General features: G+C 39.8%; 1 protein-coding gene across 1 annotated transcript in view; it reads right to left on the minus strand.

Moving 5' to 3' along the window:
• The window catches only part of l(2)gl (LLGL domain-containing protein l(2)gl), a 443,338-nt gene that overhangs the window by 361,128 nt on the left and 57,944 nt on the right, over positions 1-24,266 (minus strand). Inside the window, 1 exon segment of the mRNA XM_080274241.1 lies at positions 13,833-13,917. Within this exon segment, the coding sequence (XP_080130367.1) occupies positions 13,833-13,917 (85 nt within the window).

The raw sequence follows: 24,266 nt of genomic DNA on the forward strand, positions 1-24,266 counted from the left end.
ACAAATTTCCCCACAATTCGATGCTCCCAGCCAGCAGCCGACGACGTATACCGATGCTCATTTGTTGGCGGCCATCTTGCGACTACCCTGTCCACCATAACCGACATAGCAACCACCTTTGATGCATACAGCAGGACTACGCCTGAGGCTACCAACATCCTATCGACCTTGAGTGATCTGAAGTCTCAGGTGATGGCTGTCTACAACAAACATTAAGGAGCAGAGACAAGCCAGGATCACACGATATTTTCATGAGAGACAGAAAGTGGCAACTATTCTGCAAGACTTGGACGTCCCAGCAGGGGTGGTTGAAGGAGGAGAAGTGGACAGAGAGGAAGTGGAGGTGCTGGAGCCTGAGTTCAACTTCGATGGCCTCATCATAGGTGATGGAGCTTCCCCAGAGAGGCCCATGTCACCTAGTAACTAGCCCATCTACCCTCAACACACCTTCACCTGCCACTCAAGCCAGTCTTCACTTTATTTCTGGTAAGGATTTTTGGTGTTGCAGCTCTTTATAACAGCTTTAATGTCTTTTCAGGTACATGTTTATTATTTTATGCTGTTTTAGCACTAGTAAACACTCTTCATTTAATTTTGGATAGGGCCTGTTTGGTGTTATAGTACTTTCTGATAGGGTAGGTACATGTCCCACTGGAATGCTCCTCTATTTTTCCCATTGATTCTCAACTTCACAATTCAACATTTCGCATTTTGTGCCATTTTGGAGGAACATCCATGCTTGCGAAAAAAGAGGATTTACTGTAGATGAATGCCACTCTCATATCAGCAAGCAGTGTGTACATGTTCCATACTTTATCATGTATGTGGTAAGTCGGCGATAGACTGTTACTGATAATCCTAAGTCCTTCTCCTTTTCTGATGTGTGTAGAGTTGAACACTCTAACTTATAATCCCAGTATGGTCTTTTTTCACTTTTACCAAAGCTAATTACATGGTACTTGTCCACACTGAATTCCATTTGCCATCTATTGCTCCATTCAAGTAGCTTATTTAATTTTTCTTGTAGCTCTCTGCAAGAGTCTGTGTTTGTAATTTTCCTTTGTATTTTTGCATCATCAGTAAACATAATTATATTGCTTCCATTTCCGATGTTGCTGTCTGTCATTTACATATACTAAAAACATAATTGGTGCCAGCGTTGCCAGATCGTGAGATGCCAACTTCACCAGACAACCACCACAATTTCATCTGATTTCACTAACAAATTATGACAATGCATTATATGAAAATTTTAATGAAAATTATTACACTTATAATTCTATTCGCATTTTCACTATACACGTTTTCAGTACATATCTACATAACTGTGACAACTAATAACCATTAGATCAAAACACACACAACCTGCTGATCATTCCAATATACTGTAGCACCGTACACATAAATAATCCCTTTCCTGACACATGTCATGATTCACTGATCTTTGAAGAGTAACTTCTAGTTATTTTCATCATAGTTTACCTTAAATGGTGTATTTACCTTGTGAAAACTATAACTCCAAGGGAGCGTCACATGATGAGTTCGAACGGTGGAAGTAGCTGAGGTACCAATGCAAGCTGTTTGATGTAAACATGGAACTAGTTTTCATATGCCACTACTGAGTAACAAACATGAGACCATTTCAAATATCCTTGACTATGCACTATACTGAAGTTTACCTTAAAATACTTAAAATTTTCCTCAGCTAGAAGGAAACCTCTATGGTACCAAAATAACTGATTTTGGGAAATATTTTTAAAAGGTCAATCGGAGCGCGAATATCCCCGTGGGACGTGCAAGGACTTCCTCCGACATGCCCGCGGTTTAGGGGTTAACACTGCACATTCTGTTCTTACATGCACCCTGCATTTAATCCTTTGCACTCTGAATTCTTATTTCTTAGCGCTGCACAGCACTGTATATTCCCGTGTGGTCTAGTGGTGAGGTGTTGCAGTTTACTCACGGTTTATTCACAAAAATGAGCACGTGTTGCAGCCATGGCGACGAGCGTGCAGTCACGACGCTAAGTAGGCAGGAACTGGGGAGGGAAGGATGCAGGGGTGCTATACTACACCCCAAAACACAACTGTCTGTCACCGCGCAGCAAATATAAAGTAGGGATGAACACGTATCTTTTTGTGTGTGTGTGTGTGTGTGTGTGTGTGTCCAAGGAACCGAGCCCAAAATGTCCGGGACTTGGGTGTCCGGGTCTTAAAGGGATTACGGTACTGTACAGTACAGTATTTGCATTTAGCAAAGGGGATGGATTAGTCCTTAGTCCAGCATTGAAATTACCAGCATGGCAGAAGAGAGAAAAGTGATGGGTTTGTTGTGTTATCACTCTCTCGCCCCTCTTTCCTCCGTCCTTATACTCCTAAAATTGTATAGTGCTGTATAATCCTATGGTATAATTAAGTATAATAGTAAACACTACTCACTCCTCAATAGATGTCCCAGCAGGATAAAAGTAAGGGAAAATTCCTCGCTTCATCTCACTCATGGCATCTACTATTCTCTCTCTCTCTCTCTCCACTCAGTTCACTGTTCAAAGCACTGCAGCCTTAGCCCCCTCATACATACTCTTCACGGCATACAACAACTTCCCAGTTACTCCATGTATTCTTAATACTTTCCACATTCCTTGTCTGTCCCAGTCATATGCTTCCTCCAGATCCATGAAGGTTGCATACAACTTCTTTCCCTTCTTCAGAAACTTTTCCACTGAGGACCTAAGAATTAATATCTGATTTGCACAACCTCTTCTGTTCCTAAAACTTCCCTGTTCTTCTCCAACTAATTTCTCTGTTATTCTCCTGTGTCAATAACTATCCTACCATAAACTTTTTCTATTACACTAAGAAGTCAAATGCCCTATGATTACCACATATTTCTTTTCCCCCTTTTCCTTTGTACAGGAGAATAATTATACCTGACTTCCAATCCTCTTGGACATTACCTTCCTCCCAGGCCAATCTTCACATCATCCATATCCATTCTACTACTATCTCTCCCCCATGTTTCATCATTCTTCCACACATTCCATCCATGGGGCTTTCCCAATTTTGACTTTCTTCACTTCTTCCAATACTTCTACTGATTTCTCCCTTTCTTCTCACCTGCCTCCTTTTCCAAACCATTAGCCAGCAACTTATACTCACATTACTTTCATTCTCTAGGTTCAGATTTCTTAAAACTCCCTTTAGCCTGCAGTGAATAACTTTAATTAAATTTTGTTTCGTTGTTTAACACTTCGTATTAGATTTTACTGACAAGCCTCATGGAGTTTTATGATGATAGTGCCATCTCTATAAATGTCTTCAAATAGTTTTAACACAAGAAGCATCTTTGTGTTTTTCTCACTTTGCTTTCATTGCTGCCACTGTTTCAACTGAATCAAATGCTTTCTCATTATCAGTGCTCAGAAGTGCCTTTTCTATGACCAATCTTACATGGCACATCAGGGAGAGTGACTCACATGGAAAGGTTGTACTGTACCTTTTGTTCCTGGCCATTCATGTTAGTTTGCAGATTTCCCTTGTCACAGAAACTCATCCCCACCCCAGCAAATCCAGCATGTACTCATCAGTGGTGTGTAACCTGCTGCATGCCAGCTATTTTTAGCCCTATAGATCGCCTCCATGCCGGCCTTTTTTTTTTTTTTTTTTTTTTTTTTTTTTTTTTTGAGGGGGGGTTAAAATGATAGATTTTGATGTGAAAACAATGAATATCACCATTAAAATACCACCAATGCTCAGAAATTGGTTTTATTGAGTCCTGCATTCTCATATACAAGTATTCCCGCTGTCTCACGCTCACTACGTAGTTGAGAGACAGAGTTTTCCGTGTAAGGCAGACTCAGGTATTTATGCTGGGAAGGTATAGCAATGTTCAGTACATGTGTCTTACATTTACTTGAAGACAGGTACAACCTGACTTCACTGTGTACAGTCCTGGCACTTACAAGAAGGTATTTACAACTTGACATCTTCCTTAGCCTTTATCATTTTTTTTCTGTGCCTCCCCCCCTCTCTTCCTATTTCTCCCATCCTTCTTGTCACTTCTTATTGCTTTTCTTTCCTTTACAGGTGGCTTTACATTGAGTGACAAGCCAAATGGTTTCCTGTAAGCCAAGAAACCATTTACAACGCTGAGTAGTAACCATATAACCAAACGATACGTGCTCCCTACGTGCGAACAAGTGGGTTGGTGGAGTGTTAGTGCCCCTCCCCTTAAAACAAATAACTCAAAGACAAGTGGCCACCCCTTAAGGGATTATGGCGTCTGGCAAAAGATAAATAGATAGATTAAGGTTACTTCAACAAATAATCACTGGTCATCTACATTTTCACCAGATTTCACCAAATACTGTCTGGTTTCAAACTCATTTTTTTTCACCAGGAAGCTTGAAATTTCACCAGATTTGGGAAATCTGGTGAAAAATTTCACCAAATGGCAACGCTGATTTGTGATAGCACTGAGCCCTGTGGAACTCCACTAGTCACTTCTCTCATTGATGCGTAATATCCCCTTAGTACTGCTCTTATTTTCCTTTTCTGAGAAAATCTTGCATCCACCAGTACAGAGTATCTCGGATTCCTTCTTGATGGTACAGTTTCCCTAAAAGTCTTTGGTGTGGTACTCTGACAAGTGCCTCCTTGAAGTCCAAATAGATGCTGTCTACCCATCCTTCTCTTTCCTTAAAAGTTTCTGCAACTTTTATCATTGTAGCTTACTAGACTGGTAACACACGATTTTCTAAAACTGAACTGTCTTTTTGTTATCACACTGTGTTCTTCCAGATGATTTACCTATATTTTCTGTATCAGTTTCTCTAATATCTTACGACACTGGTTAGTGATACTGCGTGGTGGCTGAGTGGATTTTGTCAATTTCCTTTCTTGAAGAGAGGAACAATGCTTGCTTTCTTCCAAATATCAAGTAGTTTACCTTGTCTTGGGGTCCCCTGAATATTAAATGTATTGGTCTGCTTAACTCTTCTGCACATTCATGCAATACCCAACTTGAAATCTCGTCAGGATCACTGGCTTTTCCACTAATTTACTCATCTCTTTCTGGACCTCTTGTTGCAATACACATATATTTGTTATTATGTGTGGGGATGCTTGTTCGTTTTGATCTCTCTCAAATCTACTTCCTTCTGTAAAAACTGATTGGAATTTTTTGTTTACTACTTCACAAACATCATCTTCCATCCATCCATCCATTGCCAGACGCCATAATCCCGTACGGGGTGGCCATTTGACTCTGAGTTATTTGTTATACAGGGAGGGGCACTAACTTCATCTTCACTGATATAAATACTGTATTCCCCTCATCCATGACTGATTATTTTATCTCTGACTATAGTTTTGCTTTGTATGCAGCTGTTAAGCAGCTACGGTTGATCTGTACTTTCAATTATAACATCTTCCTCAAACTGCCTTTGAGTTACTCTCCTTATCCTTGTATAACGATTTCTTGCCTGCTTGTTGCTGTTACATGCCCTCTCACAAATATGTTGCCTGTATCTGATCCAAAAGCAAATCTCTTTCCTCTTTTGCTTTTTTACATTCAATATTAAACCATTTCTTTATCCTTATTTCCATTTCTTTGTGCTGTAGGATATAATTTTGGACTCCTGTTTCATAAAATTCTCAGAATTTGTTATATATAACATTGTTATCTTGTTCAAATAGCTCCTTTTCCCCATCTATTTCTATAAAGTACTATTTTAGGTATGACAGCTGACCTTTTTCTAGTTTAGCCTCTTTTTGTAAGTTTTACTATCATTAGCTCTATCATATGCTAACCTGAAATTGTACTCTAATACAGCATGGACGCTTTTGCCAAAAGGAGGGTGATAAATTATACTGTCAATTTCATTTTCTTCCCTAGTAAATATGAGATCTAATATTGATGGTTCTTTTGGTCCTCCTTTTCTGCCATTTTCCTTTACATGCTGTGTTAGGAAAAACTCCTGTATAAGATCTAGGAGCTTTTGATCCCAACAGCTGTCATAGCTTCTTACATCTAGAGTGTTCCGATATATATTTGTGTTGAAATCTCCACTTAATATAATTCTTTCAGATTTTTCTTCCACTCTATGTTGTAGGTCCTTGAACTCTGCACTGTACTTTCTGCCAGGTCTTCATATTCACCTCTATCCCATGTATTTGTCCTGGGTGGCATATATAAATTTGCCACAATTATCTTCCCTTCAGATGTGCTAATCTCTACTGCAACTGATACTACTTGTGAGAGTATGTCTAGTTCTATCTCTTTAACTTGGAGTTTTTTCTTTGTTAATATCATACCTCCTCCCCCATTTTTCAAATTTGTCTCTTCTCCATAAACTGAATTCATCACATTTAAGGAGTCATTGGATATCCTTGAGGTTAATTTTGTTTTTATTAGACAAATATTATAGGGTTCCTTTTCTTTGGTATAGTCTTTTACCTCTCATAATTTGGATATCATTCCATCTACATTTGAGTACATCAACTTAGTCATGTTATTTACATATCTGACATTGATTGTGTCTACTACCTTACAATTTTTTTTGGTTCCTGCTGTTTGGGTGGTATTTTCTTACTTGTAACCCTACTACAGTACTTTGTAAAAAAAAAAAATTACTTCTCTCTTCATCTGATCTTTTATCTTTCTTTATTTTTGTTTCTTCCCTCTTTTCCTTTAGTAATCCATATTCCTCCTGAGTTAGGCATCTTTTTATTCATACATCTTTTAATTCCTCTGATTCCTTAAGTCTGTTAGCATTTTTTAATACAGTACTTCTTTACAGTGTTCACTGTGTGATGTGATGTGATATAATTGTGTGTGTGTGTGTGTGTATATATATATATATATATATATATATATACAGTAAAATTTCAAATTCTGACTGTTTAGAATTCAATTAATCAAATTTCGACGTATTTTGGAGTGGTCTGCCTACCTTACTTTTCGATGCAGATTCGCGTATTTCAATGCTCTCAGGGCCAGACTCCAACCAAAACAAGCAAAGATAATATTTTTGATGCAAACCAAAATCCTAGAAGTGAAGGAAAATTAAAGAAAAAGTATGAGCCTAACCATATGTGGACATGCATTTCACTGCAATTTAGTTGTATGTATTTTCTTTGTATTTTCGTCGCAACTTACCTGTTCCAAGATGGCAAGCAAGAGTGGTTCTTTGGGTAGCAGTGGTAATGTACGAGAGAAGCCTGGCACCTCTAAATCTTCGCAGCCAAAGGAGAAATGGCAATAGAGGAGAGGGCAGAAATACACCAAGTATACACTTGCTGACAGTATAGCAATACAATGCAGAACTACAGTTACTTAACCACAATTATAGTTCACAAAGTTTACAGGTGTGGGCAAAAAATTATGATTTTAGGGAGTTAGGTTCGAAGACCCCGGACCCAAATTAATTTTTCCCATAAGAAGTTCAGTTTAAATATTGATGTATTTGAATTTTGCGGTGATTTTTAGGTACATATGCCCACCGAAAATTGAAATTTCCCAGCATATATATATATATATATATATATATACAGTATACCTCCCTTTCCTTGGGGGAAGCAGCCTAGGTATATAGATAGATAGATATATATATATATATATATATATATATATATATATATATATATAAATATATATATATATAAAATATATATATATATATAAAATATATATATATATATATATATATATATATATATATATATATATATATATATATAAATATATATATATATATATATATATATATATATATATATATATATATATATATATATATATATATATATATATATATATATATATATATATATATATATATATAAAATATATATATATATATATATATATATATATATATATATATATATATAAAATATATATATATATATAAAATATATATATATATATATATATATATATATATATATATATATATATATATATATATATATATATATATATATATATATATATATATATATATATATATATATATATATATATATATATATATATATATATATATATATATATATATATATATATATATATATATATATATATATATATATATATATATATATATATATATATATATATATATATATATATATATATATATATATATATATATATATATATATATATATATATATATAAATATATATATATATATAAATATATATATACAGTATAAAGTATATATATATATATATATATATATATATATATATAAAATATATATAAAATATATATATATATATATATATATACTCAATACTCGTAAACCGAGTGTTTATAAACCACGGATTCGTAAACCGCGGCAAAGTGGCTGTCAGACTGCCGGCACCCTTAAACTGCTGTTAAGTCACGAAAATGGCAGATCTAGCCACCGAAGTGGGCCTTTTCCAAGGAGAATCGTAAACCGCGGCATTCAATTTGATAACCGCGACCCAACAACCATCATCATCAAGCATCAGTCATCTCTGAGGCAGACTTTGAGGGCTTCCTGAGGGAGGCTGAGGAGCTGGAGAGGGGAGAACAGCATGAGGGAGCACCCCCACCTCAAGCTGAGAGGTTCTAACTTCTTCCCAACACCACCCCACTCCATTCACTTAAGCAATATCATCATAGGATTAAGGTGAGATCCCTTAACATTGTTTATTTCTATTAAGTACATGCACTGAATATTCCTAAATTTGCATGTTTGTTTGATGGTGCCTAGATAGGTGTACGTAGGGTGCTTTTGGGGGGTGGTTGGCCAAAGTCCAGACCCTAATTAATTATCCACATAAGAGTTATTATTTATAAACCGTGGATTTTGTAAACCGCGGCAGTGGTCCAGACCCAAATTGCCACGGTTTACGAGGATTGAGTGTGTATATATATATATATATACAGTATATATATATATATATATATATAAAGTAATCCCTCCAATATCCGATGTAACAAAGCCAAAGGCACGTCCGGAAAGTGGGTTTGTCTGGATACTGGGAAAATGCCTCCTGGACAGGTACTTATGGACCCTAACCCACCCTAACTCAGAAAACCACCAACATAACTCCCTACCAGACATGCATAGCACCTATTTAAGCTCCTATTCACACAAATATGGGACAGAAACCATGAAATAAATGAAAAGGAACCAGAGAAAGAGGTATTAAAACTGAGTATGGAAAATATTTAGCAGTGTACAGGGTACTTAAAACACATCCATGGCCATTACGAAGATTAACCCGCCTCCTCTAAGGCTCTGGCAGTGGTGAAAATGCACTTGAAGCACATACAGTAATCCAGTGTTGTGCTGTACTTAATCCTTTGCACTGTGAATTATAACTGTTTAACACTGCACATTCTGTTCTTACTTGCACCAAGCCAGTTGCAACATGCCAGTATGCACTCTTCACTTAATCCCCTGCACTCTGAATTCTAATTACTTAACACTGCACAACACTGTAAATTCCAATGTGGTCTAGTGGCGAGGTATTGTAGTTTATTCACTGTATATTCACAAAAACAAGCACATGCGGCAGCAATTGCAAGGAGCATCTAGTCACAACGGTAGTTAAGCAGGAACTGGGGAGGGAAGGAGGAAGCAGGGGGCCGCAGCTACGCGGCAAAACAAAGCTGTTCAGCACCACACGCCATGTTCAAATTACAGGTGAAAAAAATGTCAGATTTTGGGGGTCTTTTTTACGTTTTTTGGCCATTTTGGGGTTCCGAAGGCCCGGGTCCAAAATGTCTGGACGTTGGGATGCCTGGTTATTGTGCGTCCAGATATTACAGGGATTACTGTACTGTATATGTATATACAGTATATATATATATGTACAGTACCCTCGCATCCAGTACACGTTTGTCCAGTACTATTTTCGTCCAGGACGGTCGGCAAAAAAATAATTTATTACTGCAGTACGGATTTGTTGGACTAGTACAGATCGGCTGTGCAAAGTGGTCCAAATCCAAGGAGTTCTACTCTAGTACCCGCCTGGGCGAGGGATGATGCCCAACACTGAGGAACATTTCCCTAGTACTGCCGCACCAGTCTAGTACGCCTTCCTTGTGACATGTGCCAGTCAATTTGCAGTATTGCACTTCCCCCTGATGACGAAAACGACGATGTGTCAGTGTGTGACTATGAGGGATTTATGAGGGAGGTTGAGGCAGAGGGGCCTCCTCAGGATCCTGATGGTCCTCCTACAGGGGGTCAGTGGGAACTCCTGCAGCCTCGGAAACCCCTCCCCCTTCCCCCTCAAGCCCACCACCACTCACCTTAAAGGTTGGTAAAATCTTAGTTGTGTCAAAATGTAGTTGAATTTTGAGGGGACTTTTTCAAGGCTTGTCTGACATTATTCATTTTTCCCATAAGATCTGTTGTTTGTCTAGTACGGATTTAGTCCAGTACGGCAGTACTGTCTGACAGAAATACCGTACTGGATGCGAGGGTGCTGTATGTATATATATATATATATATATATATATATATATATATATATTCATTCATTCATTCATTGCCAGACGCCATGTATCCCAGATGGGGTGGCCAATGGCTTAGAGTTAATTGTTTTATATATATATATATATATATATATATATATATATATATATATATATATATATATATATATATATATATATATATATATATATATATATATATATATATATATATATATATATATATATATATATATATATATATATATATATATATATATATATATATATATATATATATATATATATATATATATATATACATACAGTACATATATATTCATCATCATCATCAGCCATTGCAAGTCCACTGCTGAACAAACAATGGCCTCTCCCAACCTTTTCCACGAATTCTTTGACTGAGCCAATCTCTGCTATGATTTGCCTGCAAACTTCTCTCTCCACCTCCTGTCTGCTCTTTTTCTGCTATGCTTACAATCTCTTGGAGTCCAGTCAGTCAGCTTCTTCCTCGATCAGTTATCCCTTATTCTTGCTACATGACCTGCCCACCTTCATTTCTGTTCTTTTATAACCTCTATAATATCTTTGACTTTATTCTGCTCTCTCACCCAAGGTAATCTTTTCCTGTCTCTTAAAGATATTCCCAACACTGACCTTTCCATTGCTCTCTGAGGATGGATTATTTGATTTCCATCAATTTTGTCAATTTTCAGGTCTCAAAACTATACATCATTGCTAGGATTATACATTCTTTATGTACTGTACTTTTCATTTCATATACTGTACACTGGCAACCTACTTTTCATGATGTCTCCATTTTTACCAAAAGCTTTTCATCCAACTGTAATACAGTATGTCTTGAATTTTGCTTTCATGGTCTGGCGTTAGTTTTAGTATTTGCCCAGAATAATTGTACTCCTCAACTTTTTAAAGAGTTTCTTCATTTACTGTATTTCGATAAAGCTCTTTGGTGCATTTGGATTAAACATTATTTTTATTCTGGTTCATTTTCAGCCCTACGTTGACATTTTCTCTATTAAGGTCATTTAACATGTGCACTGTCTCTGCTGTTTCTGTATCTATCTATCTATCTATAGTCAGATGCCATAATCACGTAAGGGGTGGTTGTTTGTCTTTGAGTTAGTGGTTTTGTGGGGCAAGGCACTAATCCTCCACCAAACCTGCTCAATGACATGTGGACACTGTCATTTACAAATCTTACAGGGTGTAAGTCTTCTCCATCAATGTTTGCTCCTTTTTTCCTCCCATTCTAGCTTTCTGAAAATGCTTTCAAGGCATGCTGTATATAATTTTGACGAAGTTGTACCACCCTGATGGATGCCATTCTCAATCTTAATTTGCAACAGTTCCCTTTCTGCAGATGCTTTCAAGCAATTTTAAATGTTCTCATTTACTCCTTATTTCCACACTGAAATTATAGTTGATATTCTCCACTGAATAGAAAGCCTTTTTGTAACTGACAAAACCTAAGCAAAGTTGTTTATTAAATTCTGTAGTCTTTTCAATTACTGTTGCTGATTCAGGTAGTGTACATGATCAGCAGTCGAATACCTGCTTGAGAATCCTGTCATTCACAAGGTTGATTTTCATCACAATTTACTGTTATTCTGTTTGTAAGGATTTTTGTGAAGAGTTTGCAAATAACTGATAATAAGCTAATATGTTGATAGTTACTAAGATCTTTTGAGCTGTCTTTCTTGTAAATCAAAATAACTATTGCAGTACCCCATGATTTGGGATTTTTCTTCTTTATATATATATTTAAAAAAAAAAAAAAAAAAAAAAAAAAAAAATGGCAAGTCAGTTTTGAACTTCCACTGCATCCAACAGTGAATCTGCTATTAATCCATCTTTTCCTGAGGCCTTTCCTCTTTTCATACATTTAAAAGAAATTTTTACTTAACCTGGTGTTACCTCTGATATTTCATTTGTCAACTGAAAAGTCGCTGTTGGTACTATTGTGTTTGATGCATATATGGTAGTTCATCATAAAATTCTACAACTCTTTTCACCATCTTCTCTCTGAACTTCATGATTTCACCATTTGTGTCTTTCAGTGATGTACCTTGTTGCTCTCCTGGTGCCATTTTGCTTCGTACCTTTTTCAGATATTTTCCTTCTTTTGGTGGTTACTTTGACCTGATCCATATTTCTCTTTTGTTTTTCTTCTGTTTCTTATTGATAAGTTTATTCAATTCTGCTCTTTCTATTTCATCTTTATTTTTATTTGCCTCTTCTTTTCTTCATAATATTCTCATCTCCAAAAGTACTGAAATTCTCGGTGTTTCACTTAACAACGCCCTCAACTGGAACTCTCATGTCTGATCAACTGCTAAAACCACCTCAAAGAAACTTGGATTACTGTAGAGTCCGTAACTTCTTCACTGACAAGCAGTTAGCTATAATTTATAAATCATGTGCACACTCAGCTTGAATACTGCTCACCCTTGTGGAATGGATGTGGAGAGGTTGCACTAAAACAACCAGACAAAATTCAGAACAAAGCTGTTGGAATTATTAATAACCTGCTGTAATAAATAAACTACCTCCCCTGCAAGTAAGACGAGAATGTTGCTTTCCTTGCATTACTTTACAGATACTTTTATGGCAAATGCTCAGATAGAGTTGCATCCACTGTGCCACCTCTCCATGCCTTCCCTTGTGATAGTGCTACACAGGCATCTGGTAGTGCTCATGATTGGAATGTCACACAGCCATTTTGCAGAACTTCTGCTAACCAGAATTCTTTTATTCCCCCAACTGCATCTCTCTGGAACTCACTTCCCAAGAGATGTTTCCCCCCAAACTTCAACCTGCAGCTGTTCAAGTCCAACTGTTATAGATTTGTTATGAATGGAGGATGTCAGTAATCTGGTTATGGATTTTTTTTTTTTTAATTTACTTGTTTTTCCTTCCTGTTCTTAAAAAAAAAATAAAAAAAAAAAAAAAAAAAAAAAAGGCTCAAGGGTTGATTTTGAATATTTTGAATACTTGTTGGCTTTTGTTGTAATAGCTTTCCCTACTACCTCCATTGCTTCCCTTTACACTTTTGTTGGTCTACCGTTCAACTCATCAACTTCACACTCAGTTCAACTCAGAGCCTGAAATCAGTTCGTTATTTCTAACTGAATGGCACCTTTGTTTTTGTTTACTTTTATTGGAGACACCTTTTTATTTTCAAACAACTTCTTTCTTTCACTTCTGATGTGCAAAAACTAATAATATGTTATTAGATTCAAGGGGCTAAATGCAACAATGAACACTAAAAAGTTATACCAAGAACTCAGTGTATAAAAAAAGTAAAAATTAACATGTTGAAAAAAACACACCTGTCCATGAAGAAAGGTGAGGTGGGTGATGGCACTGTCGCTGTCTTCATTGTGGCCATACACCTCCAGACCTGGCCTCCCATAGCTGGTTGGACTTGGTTAAGGAAACTGTTTTAATGAAGGACTGATTCTAATTACCCAGCTGCCAGTTTATCCAGAATCTATCAACTGCATACAGTTGCTAACATAACCTATGCAATTCAATTAAGAAACTGTATACTGTACATGTTATCCAAAGTGAGTTGCTCTGATGACAGGAAAACTTATCTAAAATTCACGTAAAGTACAGGTATTCTGAATCTCTCGTTTCAAAATTCCTGTACAATACAGTAAGGCTCCAGGTTTTGCGGCATCCAGTTTGGCAAAATGCATTTTCGCAGCAGACATCAAATACAGTCCGTCCCCCTTACAGCGATGAGATGCATTTGGGAAAACTCATTGTTGAGTCAGGGTAACGTTAAACAGGGACGTTATAACACAGAGAGTACAGGGATGTGTTTGGGAGCCTTGAAATTCACCCACCCAACGAAGTCCAAAACCCACCCAAATGATCCAAAAACAAGTTTCTAGCTCACCTAAACTTAAAATAGCTTTAAAACAACCTAAGCTAAGCCTAAAAACAGTTTATAACTAACCCAAACCCAAAAATAAAATCTGAAAATCATCAAAAATAAGTGTGGAAAAAAAATCGAACTTAGTAAAGTGCACTAAAAAATGAGTGTTCACACCACCCATAACTAAAACACATTAATCTAAGCCTAAAAACACTTTATCAATCAACCTAAACACAAAATCTAAGTCTAAAATATCATCAAAATCAGTATAAAAAAAAAAAGATAAAAAAAATAAAAAAAAAACGGATAACAGGGGGCTGGCCATCAAAATGCGGGGAAGGGTGTTGATTTTTTCATAACGTTCAGGCAGGGTATCGTACAGCGATGAATCATATAACAGGGCTGACCTGTATTCCCGTGTCTGAGCATTCAAAAAAAAAAAAAAAAAAAAAAAAAAAAAAAAAAAAATCATGCCTTCTGGCACCGAACGTTTTGAATTCTCACCATGGGGACGCCACCACCAACACTCAGTTTGGCCTGTTCTCCCACACATGTTGAATATGTCCGCAAGTTGTGTTACACTCTAACGTCCTTGATTAGTAATTTTTTTTTTTTTTATGCGAGGAAGAAGGAACCAAAGGCCATGAGCCCGTAATAACAGTTCCCTCCAAGAGAAAAACAAAATACAATAGAGATCCAAATTCAAGATCTGCTGGAAATACACGCATACCCTGGTTTAACGATGTAATTGGTTAGGTAATATTCCATCGTTAGGCGGGGTATCGTATATCGCGGTACTTTTCGCATGTAATGTGCAGCGTTTACCAGCCTTGGGTTTCTCCCAAAACCAATCCCAAAAGCCACCCAAATGAGGCCAAAAACAAGTGTAAAGCCAATCTAAATGGCCTATCAGCTGTCAAGGAAGCTAATTTAAACCTAACACCTGTAAATAACTCTCTGAAACCAACAAATAAAGCCTGAAAACTGGTTAGAAAATATCAAACACCTCTCATCACTTATTTCTTGTAAGTCCATGTATGGTCCCAGTCATCATCCTTGCTATCCTTCCATAAGGCTAGGGGACATGTGGTGCTCCCTAGCACTCACTCATCCTCCTCAAAGCCCTCAAACCCCATCTCTATGAGAGGGGTGTGGGAAGGGGGGGGGGGGGGGGAAGCTGGACAAGGTGGGGTGATCGTAGTGGGAGACTGATGCACTGGTTCTGGGGGTGGTGATGGAGTGCAATGCGATGGCTCTGGGGGTGGTGTTGGAGTGTGATGCGATGACAGACGTTGTAAGGGAGACAGCTGTGATGATCGGTGAGGTGGCAAGGGAGACCGCTGCAATGACAGATGAGGTTGTGATGGAGTCAGATGCAGTGGCTCACATCATGGCAAGGGAGACAGAGGCAGTGGCTTAGGTGGTGAGGGAGATGGAGGCTGGGGTGAGGAAGGTAGCAATGGAGTGGTGGAGTGCCTTAGTGGAGACACACGTGACACGGGAGACGGGGATTGTCTGAAGGTTAGGTCCAGCACTACGGGCCAAGCACATCCTTGGCGGGAGGAGATTCTGGGTGTTTCTCTGCTGGGCGATGGCAGGGGAGATGCTCTGCTGGTTGAAGGTTGGAGAGATGCTCTGCTAGCTGAAGGCTGGGGAGATGCTCTGCTAGCTGAAGGCTGGGGAGATGCTCTGCTCATTGAGAGCTGGGAGGATCTTTTGTGGCTTGCTGATGTGGTGGGGCCTGTTTGAAGAAGACAGTTTGTTGTCTGCCTGTCCACCCTCTTCTTTTCCTCCAGCATCGTCCTGTACACTTTCATCCCCTCCTTCAACCAATTAGCTGTGTCCTTGCTTCCTTCTGGGAGAGGGTCGTGTGTGTGCATCAGTGCAATGATTTCAACCAGCTTGGACAGCATCTCCCTCAGAATTGTTATACTGAGGGCTTGCACTTCAGGGATGACCTCCACCTGCTGTGACTCTTGCTGTACTCGCTGAATCTCCATACTGAGGAGCTCCTCATTGCCAAGCTCCTCCCTGCGGCTTTCGAGAACCTCTGCCACATCCTCCTCATCGACCTCCCCGAAGCCCGCCTCGTGCAATAATTCCACTATGTCCTGCCGCAAACAATGCCCCGGGGGAGTTTGCACGCCCTCGGGGAAGCCGGTGAAGGAGTGCACACACACTGGCCACAGCTTCCACCACACACCATTCATGGTGGGCTGGCTAATTTCACACAACGTTGCAGTTATATTCTCTATGGAGTGACAATATTGTAGCCCTTCCAGAACTGCTGCACTGTTCTCCTATCATCACTGTCACAGGCCCTCATCAACTGCTGCATAGTGTGGTGGAGGTAATACGCTTTGAACGCAGCAATCATCCCTTGGTCCATGGGTTGCAACAACAACGTGGTGTTGGGGGGCGGGAACACCACTTCAATGTTGCTTGCCCATTCCTTCATCGCGGGAGGATGGCTAGGTGCGCTGTCTACCACCACGAGAAATCTGTTCGCCAAATTCTCCCTAGAGGCATACCTCTTCAGAACACAAGAGGTACGAGTGGAAATATGATGAACAGATATCAGAAGTCAGCCAGGTCTCCTTGTCTGACTTCCAAATCACCCCAAGATTTTCTTTAACATACCCCACCAGAGTCCCGGGGTTCTCGGAGTGGTAGACAAGAAAAGGCTTCAACTTGAGGTCGCCCTCAGCTTTGCCCCCCAGCAGGAGTGTAAGCCGGTCCTACAAGCCCTTGAACCATGGCATAGACTTTTCCTCTGTTGTAAGATATGTCTTGGAGGACATTCTCTTCCAAAAGGGCCCAAACTAGTTAAAATTCAAGACCTGCTTCGCACTGTAGCCACCCTCTGCGATGATGCGTTTCAGTTAGTCAGGAAACGCTGCTGCTGCCAACATATCTGCACTCGCTTCACTGTACACCTTCACGTGGTGGAGATTGGCTCACCTCTTGAACTGGTCAAACCACCCATGGCTACCCTTGAAGGTCTCACTAGCATCAAGATCCCACCTCACCTTGATATCCTCCCATAGCAAGAGAGCCTTGGTGCAAATACTGTAATTGCCTGGCTCATGGGTGCCTTCCGCCAGAACCCCTAACAGCCGGCTGACGTGGATAGCCGTCGCGATTCTAGGCTCGGAGCACCGCCTGCTGACGGCATATACCGCACTCACCTTCCCGCCACCCTTTGAATGTGCCCATTTTTTATGATATCCACCAGGTAGGTAGTACCCCCCGGTACCCCACAGATGCGCGGTTCTGTCTGTACATGACACTGGTAGTGTAGGAGCCATGTCGTCTTCTTCGTCATCGTCCAATTCTGTAACACCTCGGGAAGGGCCGATCGCCTCATCAACCCCCGCGAAAGTTCTGCCCTTACTACCTGGGAAAGGACTAAGTGATAGTGCCATTGGTCGTGCCTTGGATGACACCGTGTCCTCACGGACACTTAGTGAGAGCACGTCCTCGGAGGAGAGAAGGATCTACCATGTGGAAAGCGACCTCTCTCACCCTCCGCCCCCTACCCGCTCACAGACGCCAGAGAAGGCCCTCAAACTCCTGCAGGAGGAGGGAAGGGCCTTTGACAGTGGTGAGTTCACTGAGGAGGAGGAGGAGGAGGTAGATGACCCAGTACTCTAGGCAGGTGAGCATGGACCTGGCAGTCATTAGCAAAATAAATGCTGATGAACCATCTCACCTACATGTTCGCCGCCTGCTCACCGATGTCTCATCCTACACCTTAGCCTAGCACCTCATGGGCGGAATCACCACAACCTGGCCCTTCAGGAATGGCATTTTCCACAAAGGCCCCACGTGGTGATACTCGGCACCAATCATCTCCCAGGGAAGTCCTGCATCAGGTGAGTCATCACCCGCTTACTCCCCCACCTCCCACATCTCTCCCTCTCCTTCCCCCTCATCCCTTGCCCGTGGGCATGCACGAGCGCAGAAAAAATGTTCTGCACATGGCAGACAGCCAGCTTCACTACATGTGGGTAGATTCGATATCTTTGTGTGGGAAGATGGAGCCAGCTTAGAGCTGTCTGTGCCCGTGTTTGACAAGGAGGGTGCAGGTGTGCAGGAGGATGCTTCCCCTCAGATCCCGGACTATTAGCAGTATATTCAGGGCTATTTTCATTACTACTATAATGCAATAGCTGGTGAAGGAAATAAATTTCCACCAGGCCATGTGTGAGGAGTGGCTGGATGTGGCTGCCAGCGAGAGCACAAACATGTGTGACTGGATATCTGTGGAGGTGGGGGAGATGTCTGTGAAGCTAGCCCTTACCATGTTGATGGTGCACGTAAGAAAACATGTGCTCCATGACTAATGGTTGGTTGATGAACTTGTGGGCACACCTGTCTTCGGTAAGTATTTAGCCCATGACAGGTACAGTACCTGGCCATCCTAAGGTCCCTTCATTTCAACTGGTGAAAAACTTACTGGAAATACCTTGAGTTAGCCCACCTGTTATCTGAAAAAAAACAATTGTGAGTGGGCCAGAAAGAAAATTACCTGGCTGGCTATAACAAAATTATTGCACTTGATAGTCAGGAAAATTCTGCTGAATATGAGCATCAGTGTATTTGTGATGTGAAGTACAAATAATGTAAGTTGTGTATAACATGAGATTTTCACAATGCCCCTGATTAGTACAAACCAGCCTGAATTATAGTAGAAGTAATTACCTCATCCTCAACGATACTGCGTGAAACAGCCACAGTATTTACTTGTCAAAGTGCAATTACCCGTAATCATGATGTCAAGTGCAATTATAAGTGTCCTTGTAAAGAGAAATTATTATAAATGACGGAAGAAGTGAGTACAGAAAAACGAAGAGATATTTCATTTCCAACACACCTATGGGGTACAATGGCACTATGAAATGGGCGGAAAACCCTTTGGGGAGCCACATGGACAGGGTGATGACTCATCCTAACAACGGTGGGTAAGGAAATGTCGAGGATCGACTGGAATTTTTCACAATCCATCCAAGGATGCCCAGATAGTGTTACGATTACCACTCCAGTCAGTGTCGCCAACGCTAGCCAGCAAGTCCAAAGTCACAGCCAATGGCGAATGCTCGGATCCTGCCCACCATACGTGTAAAACCACTCATCTTCAGCTCATCCTTACTCATTGACAGGACCACCTAGAGACCTCGGGATACCTTCATCGGAAAGAAGAAGTGTTGTTGAGTCTTAGGTGTTTTTATTTTATTCTCTAGCTATTATAGTTTGGCAGATATTAGGATTCGACGTAAGGGTATTATTGCCAAAATCTCGGAAATCCTCCATAAGGAGGAGTGGATGACGGCCGAAAACTCCCGGCGGCTAAGGATCAACCCCCAAGGTGCTATGGATGATGATCGACACTGGCACTGTTTGGTGAGCCGAGTGCTAAGAACATCGATCGTGGAATTCTGTAAAAAACTGGTGGTCAAACTCCCCGGCACAAGGCTGCTCAGGATGGGACGTATGGAGCCTAAACTTGAGTATAAAGTCCTACTTGGCAACTCTGGCTCAGCCACTACCTCCCACAGAGTGACCCCCCACACCACCTCCTCCACCTCTCAATATCCCACAGTGTCTCGTTCCTTGTGTCACGTGCACTGCTCATCCTCTTCTTGTCCTTTCTCTCTATCCCCCCCCCCCCTCTCTCTCTTTCACTTTTATTTATATATTTATTTATTATGTATATTCCTTCTACCAAATAAATATGTTTTATGTCTTTATCATGGTTCCTTGTGTCATGTGCGCTGCTCAACTCCTCCCCGTCCTTCATCTCTACCTCCTCTCTCTCTCCACTTTTATTTAGTTATTTATTATGCACATTCCTTCTACCAAATAAATATGTTTTATGCCTTTATCATGGTTCCTTGTGTCAAGTGAGCAGCTCAACCCCTCCCTGTCCTTTATCTCTACCCTCTCTCTCTCTCTCTTCATTTTTATTTATTTATTTATTTATTTGCTCATTTCTTCTACCAAGTAAATGTGTTTTATGCCTTTATCATATTGCATTCAATACTTTCTGTGAGACGTTTGCAAAAATTACGTTTTTTGTAAATCTCTCTGGTTATTCTCCATTCTCTCCCATACGTGAACGGTTGTGCGGTAACTATTTGATGTATGAGAATGAAATAAACATTTTCTGGTGTGTAAAATCAATCTCTTCAAATGTCAAAGACCAAAATAAATCTTGGTGAAATTTATTGTGGCAAGGGGACAGGAAAAGGCGAGGGAATTCTTCATTTTATTTATTGCTTCTTTAGCTCTCTCTCTCTCCCTCTCTCTTTTACACTTCAAATCTTGTTACTTTTATTAATTTATATGTTTCTGCTTATAAGATGCTACACATACAGTATATAAAATTTCTTGATGTAGATTGATTTTCCATTACTACTTATTTTCTTCACTTTTATTTATTTATTTCTTATGAACAGTCCTTCTACCAAATAAATGTTTTATGAATTCATATCATATTGCATTCATTACTTTTTGTAAAATGTCTGCGAAAACTACATTTTGACAAAATTTCTCCGGTTGTTCTCCATTTTCTCCCAAACACGAGCGTTAATTATTTTCAGCGCTGATGCGTCACTGTGCAGTTAGTATATATTCGACATATGGAAATGAAATATACATTTTCTGGTGTGTGAAATCAACCTCTTCAAATAACAAAATAAAAAATTCAGCTTCGTTAATGCTGAAAAATCGACCCCTAATTGCATTCTGGGGGATAGACAGGGTGGAGGAACTGCGTATCTTAGGGGTTAAAGTTGTAACCTCCCCAGCAGCAGCTTTAATGGCCTCCCCCTTCTTGATGATGGCGGAGACAGTCGACTGGGCCAGGTGGAGAGCCTAGGCAATAGCACATGCACCCTCGCCTTTTTTGTGGCGCTTAAGAATATCAAGCTTGACTTCTAGGGACGCAGTTTTACGCACATGCTTCGCGGGAACATCACCAGCACCAACACCAGCAGGCCGCATTCCACCTCGACTAGGGCCTCCACTTGCACCACCACTTGCAGCACCCTTACCAGACATGATCACACTAATTTAGGCCAAGAAACACACAAAATCACACTCCACACATGATCTTATCACTGCTCTACTCACGGCACTGCTCGTACTCAGTTTCGCTGCACTACGACAGCAGCTTGCGTAACGTGATGTAACACAATGTGTGGTAGGCAACCGTAAGAGAGTTCCTCACTCTGAGATGGCCAATGCGAGAAGAATGATATGGGTGAGTGCAGGGTAAGCGATGGCTGTGGGGCCTGCATGAGCATTTCTGCACATCCTGGGAGGTGGGCGGGCTCAGCTGGCCGCAGGAAGGCGTGTGATTCAAAATTTCAGCCTATCGCCTGTGAACACAACGCCAGAGGGCCCATCATTAAACCAGGGCACGGCCATCGTCTAACAGGGTGTGGTGGTATTTGTACCTCAGTCGCTAAGCTGGGCTATCACATCTTGGGGTATTGTATATCAGGGTATTACTGTATGTCATCTTGTGCTTCAAGTGGAGCCAGATGTGGACCAGGTGATACTGGAAATGGTGTAAGAAGGCGTGAATCTGGAACAGCAGGTGGTAAAGGGAAGGCCAAGAGACTACCACCGCAAGGGAATGAAAAATGCATGTATGATGACAAGTTAAAAAATAAAATTGTGGAGGAAATGGACAAAGGTGCTTGTAACTCTGAAATATGCAAAATGTATAATGTGTCAGAGTTGACTGTGGGTAGTATGAGAAAATGGTTTTGAGAGAAAACGGCCCCAGTTGAGAACGGCCTTCACCAAAACGTCCCCTCTTAAACCAAAACAGCCCCACCCTATGACCAAAACGGCCCCACCCTATGACCAAAACAGCCCCACCCTATGACCAAGACGGCCCCACCCTATGACCAAAACGGCCCCACCCTATGACCTCGCCTGGTATTCATATTTTGTGTATACTGCAGTGTTGCCACTTAAACCAAAACCTAACCTAACCTAACCTAATATGCTGGCAATAATGTTATAGCTATAAAAATAGCAGATCATATCTGTGAGATCAGATTGGATTTTTGCTCACAATACTGTACAGTATGCCACTGTAAATTTAGGTCATAGGGTGGGGCTGTTTTGGTCACAGGGTGGGGCCGTTTTAGTTTGAGTGGGGCTGTTTTGGTGAGGGCTGTTTTCAACTGGGGCTGTTTTCTCCTGCTTTGTGAGAAAACAGCTGAGCGAACTTAAAGCCAATCAATATTTGGATCTCCTGTACTTCGATCTGCCAATTTAAATGTATTTTTCTTAATGTTACATTGGTCCAGTGATCAAGAAAAAATATAATTTCGTTGTGTAATTTATATTTTTTATATTCATATCAAACTCAATTTCTTGCAAAAATTTGTAGGGTGGTGCCTTCGTGACTACCAGCCTGGAAATTTCAGAAAGAAACAGAATTCAGTATAAATACAGTTAAAGTCCTGTAATCCGAGTGGCAGGGCACCTAGGGTCTTTCAAACTTTTTTTTTTTTTTTAACTGCTGGGAGAGACCTCTGAAAACATTAAAAATATATACATGATCATTAAATAAACACATAAAATGATGTGGGTTAATGTTTTACTCACCAGAAATGCACAGAAGTGTAGCTGAATACTTGTAGACAGGTACATCCAAGTCCAAGCCAGATAAATCCATAGATAAAACCCAGATAAAGACCCCCTCAAAAATCCACTTCATTCACTTCGTATTCACTCAATTCTTTCAACGGTAACTTACTATAATTCACTTAATTTTCACTCAATACTCTTAAATTTATTACCACGCTTAAATTATCCGCTGCCTCGGAAAATTCAGAGTACTGGGATATTCGGATTATTGGTGGTCAGATTAAAGGACTTTTTAATGTAAAAAAATATATATATATAAACTGCACAAAAAAATTATATTTTTTTCCTGATCACTTGACCAATATAACTTTAGGAAAAATAATTTAAATTGGCAGAGCGGTACAGGACATCTGGATATTAGCCGCCAATCTAGCCCTAGCGAAGAAGTATTTTGAACCAGGCGCCGGAGGTTGACTAGCAAAAATAGTGACTGAGTACAGCTCAATTATGCTATGGTGGTACTACTCTAAACTGGCAGTTTGGGTGGAGCACGAACCTCTGTACAGTGTTACCGCGTTTTCCATACCCGCGATGCCTCTCTCTCTCTCTCTCTCCTGGGGGGAGATGTGCATCACCCTAGGGAATTTTGTTTCTGAGTGACTTATAATTGTGCTTTCTTTCTTTATTTTGTTTTTTATTATATTATTGTTTTACACATGGTGCCAGATGACCTCGGTGTTGCGGTGCCATGATTTGTTCTCATTCAATCACTCTCTCCTTCCTTCCTTCATCTCTCCCTCAGTTCGACAGTACACTGAACACCGCCCCGGCCTGCCTTCCCTCCCTGTCTCTCTCTCTCTCTCTCTCTCTCTCTCTCTCTCTCTTGTTTATGGTATTTTAGGATACATTTTGGTTATTTTCTTTTACATCATACTGTACATATTGTAAATTTGACTTTATTTCCACACCACCCAGGAGGTAAAAGTCTTGGCGCATTTTTTTTTTTAAAGGTGACACGAGGAAGCTCTGGCTGGGTTAGACTGGGTATGTGCGAGTGTTGCCGCTCACAAGGGTTTAATTTTTTTTTTTTTTTTTTTTTTTTTTTTTTTTTTTTTTTTAACTAAGAAATTGGCATGTTTTTACATATATTCCTGCACTTTATCTTGTAATCATAATTGTGACATTATTACCCACCCCAGAAATATGGTAACAGCCAATAAAACTGACTACCTTTTTTTTTAGCAACAACTGTAAAACATTTATGCCACGT

The sequence above is a fragment of the Coenobita brevimanus genome, chromosome 57 (genome assembly GCF_032717465.1).
Source record: "Coenobita brevimanus isolate Jiangsu-jjx chromosome 57, ASM3271746v2, whole genome shotgun sequence".
Taxonomy (NCBI): domain Eukaryota; kingdom Metazoa; phylum Arthropoda; class Malacostraca; order Decapoda; family Coenobitidae; genus Coenobita; species Coenobita brevimanus.